At 24.4% G+C, this 17,687-nt stretch overlaps 4 protein-coding genes across 4 annotated transcripts; 3 read left to right on the top strand and 1 right to left on the bottom strand. All coding sequences in view use genetic code 6, as the record gives it.

The window, feature by feature from the left end:
* Positions 1–62: 62 nt before the first annotated feature.
* On the top strand, positions 63–3,491 carry TTHERM_00127120 (hypothetical protein; the record flags this gene model as incomplete). The annotated part of the gene is made up of 9 exons (XM_001016292.2): positions 63–384; positions 457–542; positions 602–678; positions 737–774; positions 941–1,089; positions 1,139–2,663; positions 2,762–2,993; positions 3,054–3,225; positions 3,279–3,491. The coding sequence occupies 9 exons, from the start codon at positions 63–65 to the stop codon at positions 3,489–3,491; spliced, it is 2,814 nt and encodes a 937-aa protein (XP_001016292.2).
* Positions 3,492–3,992: 501 nt separating this feature from the next.
* TTHERM_00127130 (hypothetical protein) lies at positions 3,993–7,142 on the bottom strand (the record flags this gene model as incomplete). The annotated part of the gene is made up of 2 exons (XM_001016293.2): positions 7,041–7,142; positions 3,993–6,989 (listed from the first exon to the last, which is right to left on the bottom strand). The coding sequence occupies exon 2, from the start codon at positions 6,930–6,932 to the stop codon at positions 3,993–3,995; it is 2,940 nt and encodes a 979-aa protein (XP_001016293.1). The 5' UTR covers positions 6,933–6,989; positions 7,041–7,142.
* A 67-nt stretch (positions 7,143–7,209) lies between these two features.
* On the top strand, positions 7,210–9,997 carry TTHERM_00127140 (dolichyl pyrophosphate Glc1Man9GlcNAc2 alpha-1,3-glucosyltransferase-like protein, putative; the record flags this gene model as incomplete). Its single annotated transcript, XM_001016294.2, has 13 exons — positions 7,210–7,265; positions 7,411–7,489; positions 7,560–7,658; positions 7,722–7,973; positions 8,193–8,261; positions 8,320–8,458; positions 8,599–8,718; positions 8,771–8,904; positions 8,971–9,140; positions 9,374–9,438; positions 9,537–9,741; positions 9,800–9,836; positions 9,899–9,997. 13 exons carry the CDS (start codon positions 7,210–7,212, stop codon positions 9,995–9,997), a joined length of 1,524 nt encoding a protein of 507 aa, XP_001016294.2.
* Positions 9,998–11,197: 1,200 nt separating this feature from the next.
* On the top strand, positions 11,198–16,663 carry TTHERM_00127150 (hypothetical protein; the record flags this gene model as incomplete). Its single annotated transcript, XM_001016295.3, has 3 exons — positions 11,198–14,398; positions 14,454–15,179; positions 15,293–16,663. 3 exons carry the CDS (start codon positions 11,198–11,200, stop codon positions 16,661–16,663), a joined length of 5,298 nt encoding a protein of 1,765 aa, XP_001016295.2.
* Positions 16,664–17,687: the final 1,024 nt, after the last annotated feature.

The raw sequence follows: 17,687 nt of genomic DNA, 5'->3' as shown, positions 1-17,687 counted from the left end.
AATTAATTAATTATTAGTGTGTTATACGATTTATAAGCTAATTTGAAATATTTAATAATAATATGGATTCAAGTTTAGAACCTAAAAAGCCTTTAATATTAAGTCAAAAAAAGAAGCAACTATTTTAAAATTCACAAGAAGTTAAAGTGAAAAGCTAGATTGATAATTTTAATGAAAACAGTAGCTACTTAGGACCATGTAACCTAGAATTATCCTAAGTGATTAACGGGTCATAGTCTTCACGCATATTAAATAAAATAAATTCATAAGCTAATCTTTGTGAATAATTAGAAGATGTCAAGGGATAAAAAATGGTTCAAAGCTATCAATACTAAAAAGTTGTAATAGATAGTCATCGCTATGATTAATTATCATTTTAAGAAGGTAAAATTCAAAGACAATTTTGTTTAAATGAGATTTATTTCTAAAAAAAATCATTGATTGCATTATCAATAGGAGCTAGTGTTAATAATCCAGAATAAAGATCAATTTTTAATAATAATGAAATATCACAAATAATACCTAGAAATAGCAATAAATCTGTAAAATATCTTTTGTTAATATTTTGATTTTAAATATTATTGATATATTTATAATAAAGGGATGTTCTTCAATTTTTAATCTCACATAAGAAACTTTAGGGGAAGATAAAATATTACTCAAGCAATAACAAAACCAGTATATTTTTAGAATACATTTATATAAAGTATATTAAAAAATAAATAACTTTAAATAGGGATTTTGTCAAAATAAACTCTATGGAGGATAGGCTAAGTAAATTAATTGTTAATCATCATAAAATAAAGATAATTCATTAAATATGCTAAATTTTAATTATCAGCTTGAATATTTTCATTATTGATTGTTAAAATTTATTACATAATTTATTTTTTTTAATGAAAATAACCTTTAATTGAAATTATTTATTGTATTGTAAAAGATATTGCTGTTAAATAACTTGATAATTTATCTTAGAAGGTTAAAATTTTAACAGATAGTAACTTAAAGCTTTAAGAATCTCTTCTATAATAGGAACAAAAGATTTAAGATTTAGAAAAAATAAAATCTGTTTTAGAATAAAGTGTTTCTGTAAAATATTATTTATTTTATTTTTATTCTTTATTAAATTATTTTAAAGGTATTAGAATCTGATAATGTGAAATTAGTTGAAGAAATCAAAGTTAAAGCTACTGCTTTAGAAAGATCAGAATAAATATTTAAAGAAGAAAATGAAAGACATTACAGAGATAAATATTTACAATTGGAGGAAACACAGTCTTTGATAAATGAAAAAGACAAAGCGATAGACAATTTAAATAATTAAATTGACTAATTATAAAGAGAGTTATAAATGGTTAATTCTAAGAGTATTTGTGCTTATGATAGCTCTTCTAAGATTATTAGTTCTGGAAATTTTTAATCTGTAGATTTTTTGAAATTATAAATTGCAGCTGAAAAAAAGCTACTTGAAAATGATAAATTATTATTAGAAAATGAAAAAACTGAGATTAAAAATGAGAAAGATAAAATATAGTAAGATAAAGAGCATATTGAATAAATGATTGAAAGCCTTCAAGCTGATAGATAATAATTTGAATAATAAAAAAAATAGTTTTATCAAGAATAAAATAAAATAGAAAAAGAATTAATTGAATAAAGTTAGAATTAATTTGATGAAATACTGCTTAAATAACAAATAGAGAAATTAAATGAGATTATACTAAATTAATAATAAAATATTTAAGATTTAAATTAGAAGGTTTAAAAAAGCTAGGACGAAAATTAAATTGATTAAAACAAGTTAGAGGAATAAAGTAAGTAAAATAACTAGGCTAATCAAAGAATATAAATTTTAGAGTAGAAATTATAATAATTTTAACTGAAAGCTTAAACAAAAGAAGAAGAAATAAATTAAACATTTCTTTAAAATAAAGAAAATGAAATAAAATTAATTTAATATGAAGATTTAAGATAAGAATAGTAAAAATAAATAAATGAATTAAAATAATAAATTGAATTACTTTCGAAGGCAAATAGCTAAATGAAAATTGAACATGAGTTATCTTAAAAGGATCACAAATTAAATTCATTTCTTTAAGAAGAAATAATTGAGCTAAAAAAATAAAAGCAATAACTCGAGCTAAGCTAATATGAAAATCTTTAAAAAGAGATTCAAAAAAATGAAAAAATATAAGAAGAAATAAATACATTAAAATAAAATTTATCATAACAAACGAATAAAGTTTAGTAAATTACAAAAAACAATTTTGAATATTAACTGAAAATAGAATAACTGTAAATATAGCTTTCTGAAATTACTCATTTGAAGAACAACTAGAATGAAGTAAGTGATTTATGTGATAATAGCATTTTACAGTCAAAAAAAGCAAACCACTTTTAATTGTAAGAATCTTTAAGTTTATTCGATAACAGCACTCAAAATTTGGTTAATTAACAAAATTAATCAATTTATTAAGCAAAATAAGAGTGCAAGTGCTCTTAATTAACCAAATAATCATCAGAAAAGATGGAATTAAAATTAATTTAAATATAAAATGATTACAAAAGCTTGCTCTCTGAAAACGAAAATTTGATATCAAAATAGCAAGATTTATTAGACACAATTTAGAATCTAAAAAATCAAATCCGTCTTTTAAATATAAGTAAGTAATTATTATTTTTAGTTAATTTTGATGAAATTGTAAAATTTTCCTCAAAAAATTGTAGTACTTTATTTAATAATTTTTTATTAAAAATTAAGGTAAAGAAGATCTATAAAAGTATTGTGACTCGCTAGAATCGCATTTATCATAAAGTTAACAAGAATATGAAATTAGTTTGAAATAGCTAGAAGAATAGAAAGCTGTTTAAATAAATGCTCTCCAATAAGAGCTAGAAGTATACCATAAAAATAGTAGCAGTAATAATGTATCTTCTTCCCTTAAATCAGCTTGCAACATCTTTAAGCATTATGCTTCTTAAAAAGAAAATATGTATTACAAACAAAATTTATTTATTTATAACTAATGAATTTTAATTTTACCAACAAAAAGATCATATCAAAGTATAAGCAAGAAAGTAAAATAGGTGTAAAGAGAGCCTTATTCTCCTCATTAAAGATAAAATGAAAGAAATGAATAAAACATAAATTAAAGCAATAATCAAATGTCAAAAAGAAAGAATTGTCAATAATCAGCAAGTCCTATAAGCAAAATACAAATATAAGTAATAGAAAAATATAATTTTTAATATATATTATATTATTTTAACATTATTAGAGTGACATGAAAGATAGAGAAAGCCTAGCAAATAAATAAAGAATTAGCTTTTAAAATTAAAAAGTAGAATCATGCACTAATAAAAATGAAAAAGACTCATTTGATAGTAAACGCCTTCAGGTTATATGTGCAAAAACTAATGTAAGTCCTTTGAGGACAAGTTTAAATATAACAAATATTAGAGATACATCAGTAAATAAAAAATATTATTGAAATCTTTGAAATTGGATATATTAATTTTTACTCTCTCTCTCTCTCTATCTGTAATCTCTTTGTTTTTTGTTTTTTTACTATCAATTTATCACTTTTAAACTTAATTAAAAACAATTCAAAATATTTATTTATTAATTTTATTTGGTACTTTTTTTATAGTTTTTCAATTTTTTAAACAATAATTACAAATTTTAGTAGTATTTTCTTAATGATGGATGAATAAAATTTTCATTAGAAAGATAACAAAGAGAATAAGTTAGCTTACAAGCAATTAAGAATATATTGATATTTAAATAAAATTAGTTTTCAAACATTCTCAAACATATTTTAGAAACTTTTTTATTGTGTTTTATTTAAATATTGCTTAAGAGGACAACTCATTTTGATTATTTTTTTATCCATTCTAATTTTATTGATTCATTTATTTATTCATTGATTTATTTATTTTTTTATTGATTTATTGATTCATTTATTTATTAGTTATTCTTTTTTAATTGAAAATCATTCAATATTACTTGGGTTTGATAACATCTAAAGTACATAGTTTTTAATGTAGAGTTGGTCAAGCTTACTTGCTTTCTTTTTGCAAGCAGTTATGCCAAGCTGGAAGAGACAATACCTTTGGAGGTACATACGATTCGTTTTATTAAAATAATTAATTTTACCAATGTATTGGTTGATTTCTTAAATTTTTATTGGATTATCGAGCAAGTACTAACTCAAATAAGTAGAATTTTACTCAAATATTTGACTATTTTCTTCAGGGAAAATTTATTTGAATTATTCTAAGTTTGTAAAGCTTTTAATGATGGTGATGATGTAAGTTATTTTACGTTACTTTATCAGCTTTAGCTTTGAATCAAGCTCTTTCATATTCTCATCTATTTCATCAAAGCTTATTTCATCAATTTCTTTCAAAAAGTGAGAAAGATCACTTTTCGTAAACCTATTCTTGAAAGCATCTAGATACCTAATGTGCTACTCATTAATTACCCTATTAGCTTCGTTATCAACGATTTTAATTTACAATGAAATCTACTCTTTTATATATTTGCTTGACTAAAGCATAAAAATTTTAAGCTAGTTATGAAATTGCAATTTCTTTTAAAGTTCTGATTCAGATAATTTCTAGAAACTTGCTATTTGAATATCTTTTTCTTAACCTTTTCTGAATCTAATCAAATCTTTCGTATCTGAATATTTTTTCGGCTTTTTCTCTATCTGTTTTTTAAGTTTACTGAGATGTCCATGAGTTTCTTTAAACTTTTATGTTTTATTATAAGCATCAATGATTCTTTGGAGTTAGGTTTGTTTACCACTGGTTTGCTAATCTAAATTGTAATCATTATTTGCTTATTCTATCTTGATTTGATTCTCTACAACCTAAAAGCTTTACTATGATATATCTAAAATTCTAGATTCGTTTTTATTATATGCAGTATTTGAATTGTTTTGGTTTTCCTCAATCATGCTACTAACTTGTTTTGAACCAAAACCTTCTCCTCTATTACCTATTAGATTTAAACATGCAGCATTATGCTCTTCTTTGATAACAATTTGCAAAGGATCTAAATTCTAATTTAATTATTGCTAACCCTAAAGTAGAGACTCGTGATTTCGAATCTATTATGACTAATAGTTAGAATATAAATATTCTTTTGTTTCAAACTAATAAGGGGGAGGAGGTGGATGAATCTAATTTTATTTTTGACAAATAATAGATAAAGCTGAATGGGGAAAAGCTTAACAAGGATTAATAATTTTTTCAAGATAATTCTATTGTAATTTATTTTCAAACTATTAGCAATAATTAATTTTTCTTTACAATGCATTTTCATATTAAGCTTGATTAAACTAATACTAATGGTTGTTCAGGATAATTGGATGGTCAGCATTCTCGCTTTCTTTTTTTATTAATATTCCATTTTATTATAATTCATGATTGCTTTGACTTTCTCCAATTTAATTAATAATTTCTGTACTTTTTAACTAATTATCGTCAAAGTTTTGATTTTATTATTTATCGCTTAATTTTACAAATTAACTAGAATTCTAATCAGAATTAGTTTAACCATTTTCAGCTAATGAAATGGCTATGTTCTTGTCCTATTTCTCTGATGCATCATATTCTAACTTGATATTATCATCCTAAAGGGGCTTAATTAAACTGGCTTAAGAACTTAACTAAAGTTAGGTACTATGGTCTGCAGAATTTGTTTTGTTTTCTCCTTATTTATTTGCTTTATATGTTGCTGACTTCTATTTTTGCTATTATATTTTTTTTTAAATATCCTCTTATTCTTCCAGATTGACAAATAGCTAAGATTAGATTTCACGTTTTCTTTGCTCGAGGTCTAAACAATCTTATATGGCTTGCAATAGCTATTGACAAAATTCTTTCTAATCTTACAAATTGTTACTTTCTTTCTAGATAAGCCTAACAAGTTCTTATCTGATTTTTTACTTCATTTCAAGTAATACTTTTTTTTGTTATAATGTATTTTTTAGATTTTCAAATTCCTGATTAGTCAAAATTAATTTCTATTCAAGGTTATCATCCTCTTCGGGCTCATGACCTGGGTGAATTAAATTTTTTTATTAATTCATTTAAGCATGGAGCATGTAATTTTAATTATATCTATCATTCGATGTATCAACTCCTATTCTTTCATATTAGTTATTATATCTATTGAAATATTGTCTTTATACAAAATTCTCTCTATTACCACTAAAGCAATTCTAATTTAATTAATTTGGATTTTAGATATTTTAATTAATATTTTTGGAAATTTATCCTTTATATTCTAATTATTGTGGGGTGTAATTATAATTTGATATATCATTTGATATTTTCATAGTCTTTAAATTTTAATTTGGTAAAAAAATCATCTAAGCATTTACTTCGCTTTTATCTTCGCTTAGCTCGGGAATAATTTATTATTGATCAAGCTGAAATTGCTATAGAGGTGGTTAAAATTAATACCTAGAATACCTATTATTAATTTCCTCTGGCTTGAGATGTTCTTCAGGTTAATGATTTTCATAGATTTTATTATATTACTATTTATTTGGTATAATTTTGTTATGGTAGCCCAGTATTCTAGAAGGATTAATTGAAGATTAATTATAATAATTAGGGTTAAGAATAGAGGAATTTTAAATTTTTTATTAAGAAATTTTATGATTCTATATATCAGGTATAGCTGTATTAATCTTTTAGATGTCAAATTCTTTTTTTGACAAAGGCACTGCTAATTCTATTTATTTGTCATATTAAAAATGACCTTATGTAATAGACTAATCATTTGCCTGTAAATAGCTTTCCTAAACCATCTTTTCTTGATTTACCTCCAAATTCTTTCCATAATGAGCTTTAGTAGAAAGTTCCTCTTAAATTTCTATAGAATTTTTTAAATAATTCTCTTTAATGGTGTCAATCATTTTTTACTTCAATCGATCAATCGAACTATGCGTCTCTTAATTCAATCTAATTTTAATCTTTAATATTATTTTAATTCAAAATAAATCCAATATTTTGTGATTAGTAACTTCAATATGCTAGATTTTTGCCCAATAATTTTTTGATAAGATGCTAATGTGAAAGATCGATCTATTCTTTTTTTTCACCTATTTTTTTTAAGTTTTTTCTTAATAAAAAGAATTCTTTATCAAATTTTTATTTAGTAGAAAAAAGGTAAAGTCTTGGAAAAAAAAATCGATGTTTGATTTAGTTGCTATTTGCTTTTTAATAAAGCTCTTGTTGGTATTTGCTTAGTAAAAATTTGACCTTTAGATTTTTTTAAACAAACAATTAAACCCTCAACATAAATTTAACGCTTATCGAGATTCATAAACCCTATTTATAGATAAACTCCAACGCATAAAAACTACTCTAAATTAACTTCATTTTTAATTATAGTCATAGTACTGACTTTGAAGTTCATCGAAACTGGCTCCGTATTACCTATAACTTGCCTTTAAGAGAGTGGTATTATGATGTAATTAGATTAATTTCAAAATTATGCAACAAATCGATTATTTTCTACAAAATAACATAAAAATTAAAAGGATGTATCGATATGGACTCTTGACTACCCTCCTCTGTTTGCATATTTTGAATACATTTTGACATTTCCTGCTCGTTTCTTTGATATGAAGATGCTAGAAGTACTTAGAAGTTTAATATCTTTTCTATGTATTTGATTAATATCTTAATTTAATACTGAATAGACCAATCAAGAATATAAAAGTGAAAATACTGTAATATATTAAAGAGCGACTGTGATGATTAGCGATCTTCTATTTTTATATGCAATCTGTAACTTCATAAAAGTCAGCTTTGGTAAAAATAAGTAAAATTATGCTTATGCAGTCCTGTTCACTTTCCTTTAGTTCGGTTTCTTGCTTGTTGATAATATCCATTTCCAATACAATTAATTCTTATAGGGTATTTTTATACTTTCCTTAACTAAATTTATCGAGGTAAATTAACTAAAAATAATTACTAACTGTATTACTCAATTTGAAGACATTTATTCCGCTCTTAATACATAAGCTAATTCAAAACGAATGAAAAGTACATTAAGGGGCTTTATAAAATTTAATCTTATTAGTGTTAGGCTTAATTTACTTTATTATTATTAAAATTCAAAAATAACACTTATACTCAATTTATTTAAGCTAATTTCATCAAAAATAAAGGGAAGAAACATATTCGGAGGAATTCTCTTTGCATTGGTTCTTTGTTTCAAACACATATTTCTCTATTCTGTAACAAAAAGAAACGAAAAGTTAATTAAAAAATTGAATAAAACTTAATTAAAATTAGGCACCTGCGATATTTTTCTTCTTACTAAAGTTTTATTGCTTTGATAATGGCAATAAATTAAACATTAGAAATTTCTCTAAGTTAGGGATGAGCGTCGTTACAGTATTCTTGATTTCGTTTCTCCCCTTTTTAAGCTTGGGTAAAAATTAAATTTCATAATTAGCTACTAGCAAAATATATATTTATTTTTATAAATTAGATCCTAATTCTTTAAATAAATTTTAAAAAGAGAATTAGTTGCTACTTTAATTAATTTTTTGTCAATTATAAATTGTTTAGATGCAATCAAGTAAATTTTAAGCAGAATGTTTCCCTTCTAGAGAGGACTAGTTCATGCTTACTGGGCACCTAATTTTTGGGCTCTTTATTGCTTCGCTGATAAGGTGCTTTCAACATTAGGTGAGATATTATAAATTAAGCTATTTTGTAATAAAATAACATTCTTTAAAAGCAAGAAAATTGCTTAAAATACCCATAAGTTCTAAGAGTACTTTGACAAGTGGCGTCGTTCAAGTGACTTAATTTGATATTCTACCAGAGATAAAGCCAATATACACAATAATGGCTATAATTATTATATCATTAGTAAAGATATTTTTTTAATCATTAACATCAATAAATAAAAGAATATTTTAATTTATTATACTCAAGCCTCTTTGGTATAAGATAGTCAGAAACCCAAAAGCATAAAACATCTTGCTTTATAGCAGCATCTAAATGTTTATATTTTACATGCTAGGCTATCATGTCCATGAGAAAGCAATATTACTCCCTCTAGGAATCTATCAGTTATGGGCGATAGGAAAATAAAGTAGAAGCAGGTCAATAATTTCTATTTAATTTCAAATTATCATATAAAGTTATCAACATTCCTTCCTTCTTTCCTTTACAGTTAAAAATTGAAGTTAAAATTAAAGCTTTTGAAAAAAAAGAAAATAATTTCTTTAGAAAATTTTATCATTTAATTGTTTTATAAAATAATTAAGTTAATTAAAATAATTTATTATTATTTATAAAAAATAAAATATTTATTTATCTTAATTAAAATTAATAGATTTGTATTGCTTTTCTCATTCGTAAGCGGCGTAGGCTTACTTCCACTACTTCCAGAGCATTCTGGTAAGAAAATAATTTTAAATATTTTTTTTTAATATTTCCTTTGTAATAAAAATAAATAATTTTGATTATTTAATAATGCAAATATATTAAAAATTAAGAAACTGGACTTAAAATCATTGGACTATTCATTTATCATCTAGCATATTGGGCTTACCTAAGAAGAGATTGCTACAGAGAAGCTCAGAATTTAGATGATTACAAAAAATTTGGAATGAATTTTTTTGCAAAGTTTATTATATTCTCTGGGACAATAATTGCAATCTATGGAAATGTTCTTCATTACATTCTTTTTTTGAAATCAGAGTAACCATTTGTTTTTAGAATAGAACTAATATTAATTCTAAATTAAATTTATAAACAGAAACAAGTTTGAATACCTACCTCTTATGATCCATTCAGTATCTTAAATAATTTCTCTAAAATTATTTTATCCTTATCATTATTTAATAAATAAAAAAAGGTTTATGGAGGTATTTTGAATTTGTACTTCATCATTGAAATGTACTTAGAACTATTTAGGTCTCAAAATTAAATTTCAATATAAGAAGTAAAATAATGAAGAATAATCAATCACATTAAATTGATAAAAAATATTTTAATTTAAAAAAAAATAATAATTTAAATAATATTTAAAATGAATAATTTATATTTAATTGAATATATTAAAAATAAATTTATACAACCTAAAAATAAACAAATAATATCTTATAAAATAACAAAATAAGAAAACAAAATCTAAGTTACAAAATTAGCATTCATCATATAATATATGAAATTGTCTTATGATTTTTTTTTGTTAATTTATTTCACTATTTTTGTTATCATAATTTTACTTTTTTTAGAATTTTTAATTTAAAGTAGAAAAAGCTCATTTTTAAATATTTATTGAAATTATTCATAACAATTTTATTTTTTTTGCGTATTTTATTTTTAAATTTTTTCTAGTTGTTACTACTATTAAATCTTTATTAATATTCAGATTCTCTCTATTTATCTATCTCTAAAACTATATATGAAAAAATACTTGATGATCTAGCTTTAAAATTAATAACAATCCAAATAATTATATAACTTATATTCTTATTAGTTAGTTTTCATTTATCTTAAGGATAAGAAATGAATTATTTACTATCAATCTTAGAATTAATTTCATTCATTTCCCAAAGAGTTACTTCTAAATCCTTGGAATCTGCTAATAATCTTTATTCTTTTTTTCTATTCAAATTTAATGTATTTATAATCTAAATGCAAATGATGCAATTAAGTATAGTTAATATTTATTTGCGCAATAAAAATGCTATATAAAAAGAGTTCATTAAGTAATTAAATAAATAAAGACTTTATTGTGGAATAAATAAAATTGAATCTTAATTTATTTTTTCAAAATTAATGCATGCAAATTTGTTTATTCAAACTTTTATTAAAAATATTGGGTTAACTACTGATTAAAGATAAAATAAAAAGAGTCAGTCAAATAAATAAATAAATAGATAAGTATTATAGACATGCAGCTTTTTGTTTGCGCAATACTTTGATAACTTTATTATTATCATTATTAAATATTGGCTTGGCTTCTATGATTTACATTAAAGAAGAAAAATAACTTTGTGATTATTATATTCATCACATAAAAACAATAATACTCTTTATCATAAATTTTTGAGAAAATTATGAAACAAAGTAAAAAGATTATAGTCTTTTACTAAAAATTAATTGATAATTAATCTGATTTACAAAAAACCCAATTAGCGGTATTTAGATGAACTTAACGCGAAAGAAAGGGAACTTTGCACAACCATTAACAGACTAATAGCATTATCAAGTTTAATTTAATCAATAGCCATACTAGCTGCTTTCGAGAGAGGAAATGTAACAACCATTTCAGTAATTTTAATAGTTTTCTCAAGGATAGCAGTAGCTCAAATCGACAACTTAAAATTACTAATTAGTAAATAAAAATTTCAATGCATCATAGTAGTAGTTTTAGTAGAATAATTTGGTCAACTCAAATAATGGGACCAACCGTCCAGAGTATTTTAGCACCTAGTAACCTTCAACAAGAAATTCTAGTTAGACTCATAGGTAGTTGATTTCTTAAGCACCTATGAAGGTAAACACACCAAAGTCTCAGCCAATTATTCTTAATAATTAGCATACTATTCTGTAACATCAAAAATCAGGCAGCAGTAAAAATATTAAAACGCAAACAAATTTACCATCTAGTAATGGAGTGGCTATTTAAAGCAGTCCTTTCCAAGCTAATTAAGGTTTAAAAATGCGTCCTCATACTGCAACAACTCATATATCTATTAAAAATACTTAGCAAGATCCTGAAACGTATTCTAATTATCAGTATATAGATCAGATGTAGTTTTAATAATAGCAACAGCAAAAATAAGGAGATCAATAATATGATTAGAATGTTTATTAGGAATTCCATTAGAGATAACCTTCATAGTAAGGAAATACTTTTACTCCCACTAAATACACGAGCTATTAATCTCTTCATAATTAAAATCTCTAAGGAAATTTAAATACAGAAGGGTCTGACATTTCTACTTATTAAATGACTCAATATTAATAAAATCAGCAACCTTTTCAAAGTACAATAGCATAAACCTAAGATATTTTTAAACCAACTTCAGGAGCTAATTCATCTAAACCACAAATAACTTAACAATAAGTTAGCACTTAAAGTTTTTCTATTTCAAATAATCCTATTCCTCCATTACAAAATGTAACTAAAATTCTGAAACTATTAGATTTTTTAATGTAGAAAAATCAATTTGAAGAAGCATTAAAGATTTTTTGGGAATACTTAAAAAACGCAATAGTAATTAACTAACTGGTAAGTGGTTTTTCTGAGGTATTCTAAGAACGTAATAAGTTATTTGTTTACGCATCACGCTTTTATAGTTACTTGTCTTAAGGTCAAACTAATACTTACTCCACATAAGGCGGTTTTACCATGCAAAATTTTCCTACTCCTTAGTTTTCACCCAGCTAGTCTACTCATTAATTTAACTTAGGAACAAACGCTTCAACTTTTTATCAAGGAAACTTAAATTTTATGGAGACTAACTCTTTTCATAAGAATTATTACAGCTCAAACGGATTTGAGAATACTTATGGCAATCAAAAATCTAGCAAGAATTAATATGATGTCACATAAATGATGGAAGCATTTCAAGTTTGCATGGAAAAGATTATTGAAGAAAATGAAAATTATAAGCAATAATATGCATTTAAGTATCCTCAAACAAACTAAATTGTTTTTACTTAGAAAGTTACATATCTAAATAACTTAGCTGTTTTTAATATGAAGAAAGATAATTATGCACTTTCATTTGATCAATTTAATTTGATTGAAAAATATTCACGACTCAGTAGTTCAAATTCATAGAAAAATGAGTAAATCAAGAATCTTATTATCTAACCAAGTATTCTCAATAATGTAGCTCTAGCTTGTATTCTACTTGAAGATTGGAACCAAGCTGAAGTTTTACTGCAAAAAAGCATTGGTTTACAAGAAGTCAAGGTCTTTCCTAACATGAAAAATATAGAAATGAGATATCTTTAAGAAGACTAACAATTTTTATCTGATGTCTCTGTGTTAGTATTTGGATATGTATATGCTGAATTAGTTAAAAGAGCCAAACAATAATTAAAACTACCTTTAATTACTCCTGCAGATACTTTTTTTATTAAAAATGCAATGTCTATCACAAGAAAATACTTTGGAATAGAGCACGCATTCAATCGTAAAATTCAAGCTATTTCTAAAATTTTAGATTCAAGTATTTTGTGCTCTTCTCAAAACTAGCAGCATTAGTAAATTACTCCTTATTCGTTGCAGCAAGCAGATGACGCAGATTTATTTGACTCGTAAACATTGGGATAGTCTAATATGGGAATAAATAATATGACAACAACAAGTAATAATAACTTATTTGGAGTCAACCCATCTGCAAATTAGCAGCTGCTTCCATGCGTTTTTTTGATCCTAAAAGAATGTGAATACGAATTAAACTACAATCAAATTTTAGAATATAGGAGATACATTAAATTCAGAAGATCTTATTTTGACAAAGAGCTAAGTCTCTGGAAATAATCAATTTTGGATTTTAATTCACAAAATAATTATTATCTAGGTATGAATTAATCTTCTACTCGAATAACCACAGAAGCTTCTTCATAGCAATTAGCAGCCAAGAAGATTTTCTAAGCTAACTCTTAGACTAACTAGTTTTCATAAATAGACCTGCAGAATGCTAAAAGAGATGATAAAAATTAAAATATTTTTGAAAAGCGTCCTTAAAGCAACTCTTCTCTTCAAAATAATATTTCCCAAAATGGAACAAATATGTACTTTATTTCTGGCCATCATCTGTAGCAACAACAAGGCAGATAATCATCAAGAAAAAAGACAACAGGTCAATCTTAAAATAATCACTAATAGAACTAGAGTGCTATGACCAACTCAAGTTAATCGCATTTATAGCATAGATAATATTACCACTCAAATTAGTAAGGAGACAAATAGCAATACAGATAAAATAACGATGGTTCAAAGAAAAGTTTAAGTAGACCAGCATCATCTATAAAAAAGCATAATAGAATAACTACTAGCGAATCTCTTTAGGATCCTATTGATTAATTTGGAGAATATTATGAATCTGAAGATCAAGAATAGGTGGACGAAGAAATAGAGGAAGATTTTGGAGGTCCCACTCAAAGAAAGCTATAAAGAAACGAGGAAAACTCTAAAAATAAATAAATTAAAGAAGACACTCAAAGCAAAAATAACTAAAATGGTCAAAATAATCAATAGGACAATCTCTCTAAAAAGATTAATTCTAAGCGTGTTCAATCAGAGTACTTGCTAAAAAAAGAACATGAGAAAGATGGAGCAAAGGAAGGTCAAAATAATGATGTAAAAGTTCCTTCAGACAAATTATCGGTAAATATTTTTAGTTTTTTTATTGAATAAAAGTAAAATTTATTTAAAATAATAGAGTTTAGATGATAATATTAAGAATATGATAATAGAAGTTATCAATTAGAATGAATAAATTAAAAAAGAAAAGTAGAGTAGTGCAGTTGAAATAACTCAGTTGAAGTAGCTCATCAATAGTTTAATTGAATAGTAAAAATAAAACACATCCTAATTGCAGCAATAGCAGTAATAACTTATAGAAAATTAAATGAAGCAATTGTAAAAGTTAGAAAAAGAGAGGACAGACTCAGAAATTAGCAATAAGAATTAAAATAATTCTGATAATAACAGTGGAAATGGCAATAACAACAAAAAGGGAAATGGAAACGTAAATGATAGTAAAAAACTGCAAGATGCTTACGAAAGCTAACCAAAATCGCCCTTTTATAGCAATCAATCGCCTATATAGCCTCAACTCCCTATACTGCAGCTTCTTAATATTCTAAACGACTGTCCTTTTGAGTCCTTTAGTCTTTCAAAGTAAGTGTTTCCAGATGGAGTAAACCCATACACTATTACTTGTAATCTTTTTAAATCAGGCTAGTTAGAAATCAAAGCAGAAAATAAAAATAATCAAGTTGTTGCAACTGAATAAATTTTCAAAGATTAACTAAAATAACTTCTCTAAAGTTTGAATTACTCCCCAATACTTCCTATCAATTTATCATTGAACATGTGCCAAAATATTTATTTATTTAATAAATGCTTTATATTGCCCTTCACTTCTTTCGACCCAGAACAAAATGTAAATCATTTCTTTAATTATTTTAACAAACTTTCAAGCAGAAAAAGCATTCATTTATTTTAATAAAAGTTGTCATCTTTTTTTAATAATTTTTTTTTAATAATATTTTATAGGAAATTAAATTCCTGTCTAACGCACCAGGATTGCTGAGCCAAATTCATGAAAAAACATTTTTAGGAGAGAAAATGGTAACATTTTTCCATCACATCGAAGGAAATATTTTCCGTATCGTATTGACTCGCATATCTAAAGGTGATTGCATAAAAATTGATTTAGATTTAGATTCTGGTAGCTAAAAAAAATGGATGGAATGGATAAATGAAAATGAATTCCCAAAGGAAGAAATAACACAGATCTTAGGATTTACAAAGGAGTCTTAGAATTAGAGACATGAGCTTATTAAGGAAATGTAGTAACGTAACCTATACATGGAAGCTGTTAAAAAGCATGAACCGAAAACTAATTCTGATACTAAATTAAAATCCTATAAAATAATAAATTAAGCTTTATTAGTGAAAGAACTAGATGAAATAATAGATTAAATCTAAGAGCTATTTATAACCCATTAAATTAATGACATGAATACTTTACTATCATCTCCTTATTTCCTCAGAGTTAGAATTTGGTCGCTAGCTTTAAAACGTTAAATTCATCTATGCATAGATAATCCTAACTTTATTCCTCAGCTGAAGCCCGCAGCAGGTCAAGTTTACAAAGCCTCTGATTTTGGAGAAATAAAAATAATTCTTAAAAATATTTACATTACCTTCGGACCTGGAGGTGAAAAATTAAAAGCACAGGGCGTTTCAAGTTATTCATACTATCAAGTATAAGCTATGTACAATGTAAGATACTAAAATCTCCATTTATCAGAAAAGGTATGCATTCTTAGTCATCTACCTGAATACTTTACATTAAACGTGCATGAAAAAATGGATGAATCACTTATGAATGCGAAGAGCACAAGATAATCTGAGAACCCTATTGTTAAAAACCTTCATCTCTCTGGTGCATATACTCGTCTTTTGTACAAATATTCCCCTGCCAACACTCAAAAATAAGAATACATGTATCCAATCACTCTAGAAGCAATCGGAGCCAATAATAAATTCTTTGGTATAAGAGTATCCATCTACAACTTAAGTACTGGCAAAGAAAACGGCTTTTTCCTCTCTGCAGAAGATAACTTTTGGTTCTTTGAAAATAAAATTTTAATAAAAAATTCTCATCACATGTATTTAGAGGGTCTCCCCTTGAGCTAATTTTTAATTTCTCATATTTTTGAAGAAGTAGTTGCCCCATTGATCCTAAAACATGTGACCATCTATGAGGATCCTAACAGCAAGCAAAACGAGTTATACCTAAAACTGAACAAGGGTTTGATAACACAAAACTCAACCTCCATATACAGAATAGAGAATATAATAAATGTAAACGAAATAATTAAAAATGCAGAATACATTTATTCAAAAAATCCTTAGTGAGTAAGTAGCCAAAAAAAATTCCCATAAAACAATCAAAATTAGTAGCCAAATCAAAATAAATTAGTATTTACCTTTACATTAAAATAAACATCAAGCAAGAATGATGATTTAAGTAAAAATAAAATAATACTCATCTCTCAAAATACATACCAATAATCAATAAATAAATAAATCAAAAAGTTAAATTCCTCAATTTATTTCTCTAATTAAATATTTATAATATATTTATTTCTTTAATAATCTTTCAAAAATAAACAAAAAAACATATATTTATATTTATTTTATTTTACTATTTTTACATATTTTATTTATGTTTAATACATCTTTCTCATCATCATTTTTTAAAACCACTTTAAATCATTTTATTCTATTCAATTCAAAGTTTCTCAAAAAGTATTTTTTTATTTTCATTTCAAAATTAAGTTTTATTTTTATTTGTTTAATTTTTAAATAAATCTTTTAAAAATGATAAAATGAAATTTCTCTAAATCTTATTTTTTTAAAATGATAAAAAATCATGCAAAAAAGAAAATAATTTCTTTAAATCTATGAATGATTTTTAAAAGTTGACAAGATACTTATTATTTTAAGTCCATATTTTATTCAAAAATATAATTATAAGAAAGATAAATTTTATATTTCTTAATTCTATCAGTAATAATCAAACAAAATTAATGTTTTAAATTTAGCTAGTTCTCAGATAAACGAATAAATGATTAGTAGCTTAGTCATAATTTGTTGATTATTAAATATAAAAAATGATATAAAAATAAGCTTAAATCCCATATATATTTTTTCTAAATCAGCAGATCAGGATTATGTTTATCTGGAGTTAAGTTGGTAAAAATCAAAAATAATTTAAATTAAAATAATATTCACAAATAATTAATCATGATTAAACAATTATTTTTAAAGCTGTTTTATTTACATTTACTAAGTTTTATTATTACTATGAATGATAAAAATTTAGAAAAATAGAATTAATAAAACTAAATTTATTATTTTATACATTTTACAAAAAAAA

The sequence above is a fragment of the Tetrahymena thermophila genome, assembly GCF_000189635.1.
Source record: "Tetrahymena thermophila SB210 genomic scaffold scf_8254645, whole genome shotgun sequence".
NCBI classification, from domain to species: domain Eukaryota; phylum Ciliophora; class Oligohymenophorea; order Hymenostomatida; family Tetrahymenidae; genus Tetrahymena; species Tetrahymena thermophila.
The sequence above is the reverse complement of the archived record's forward strand: the minus strand, read 5'-3'. Positions and strand labels throughout refer to the sequence as shown.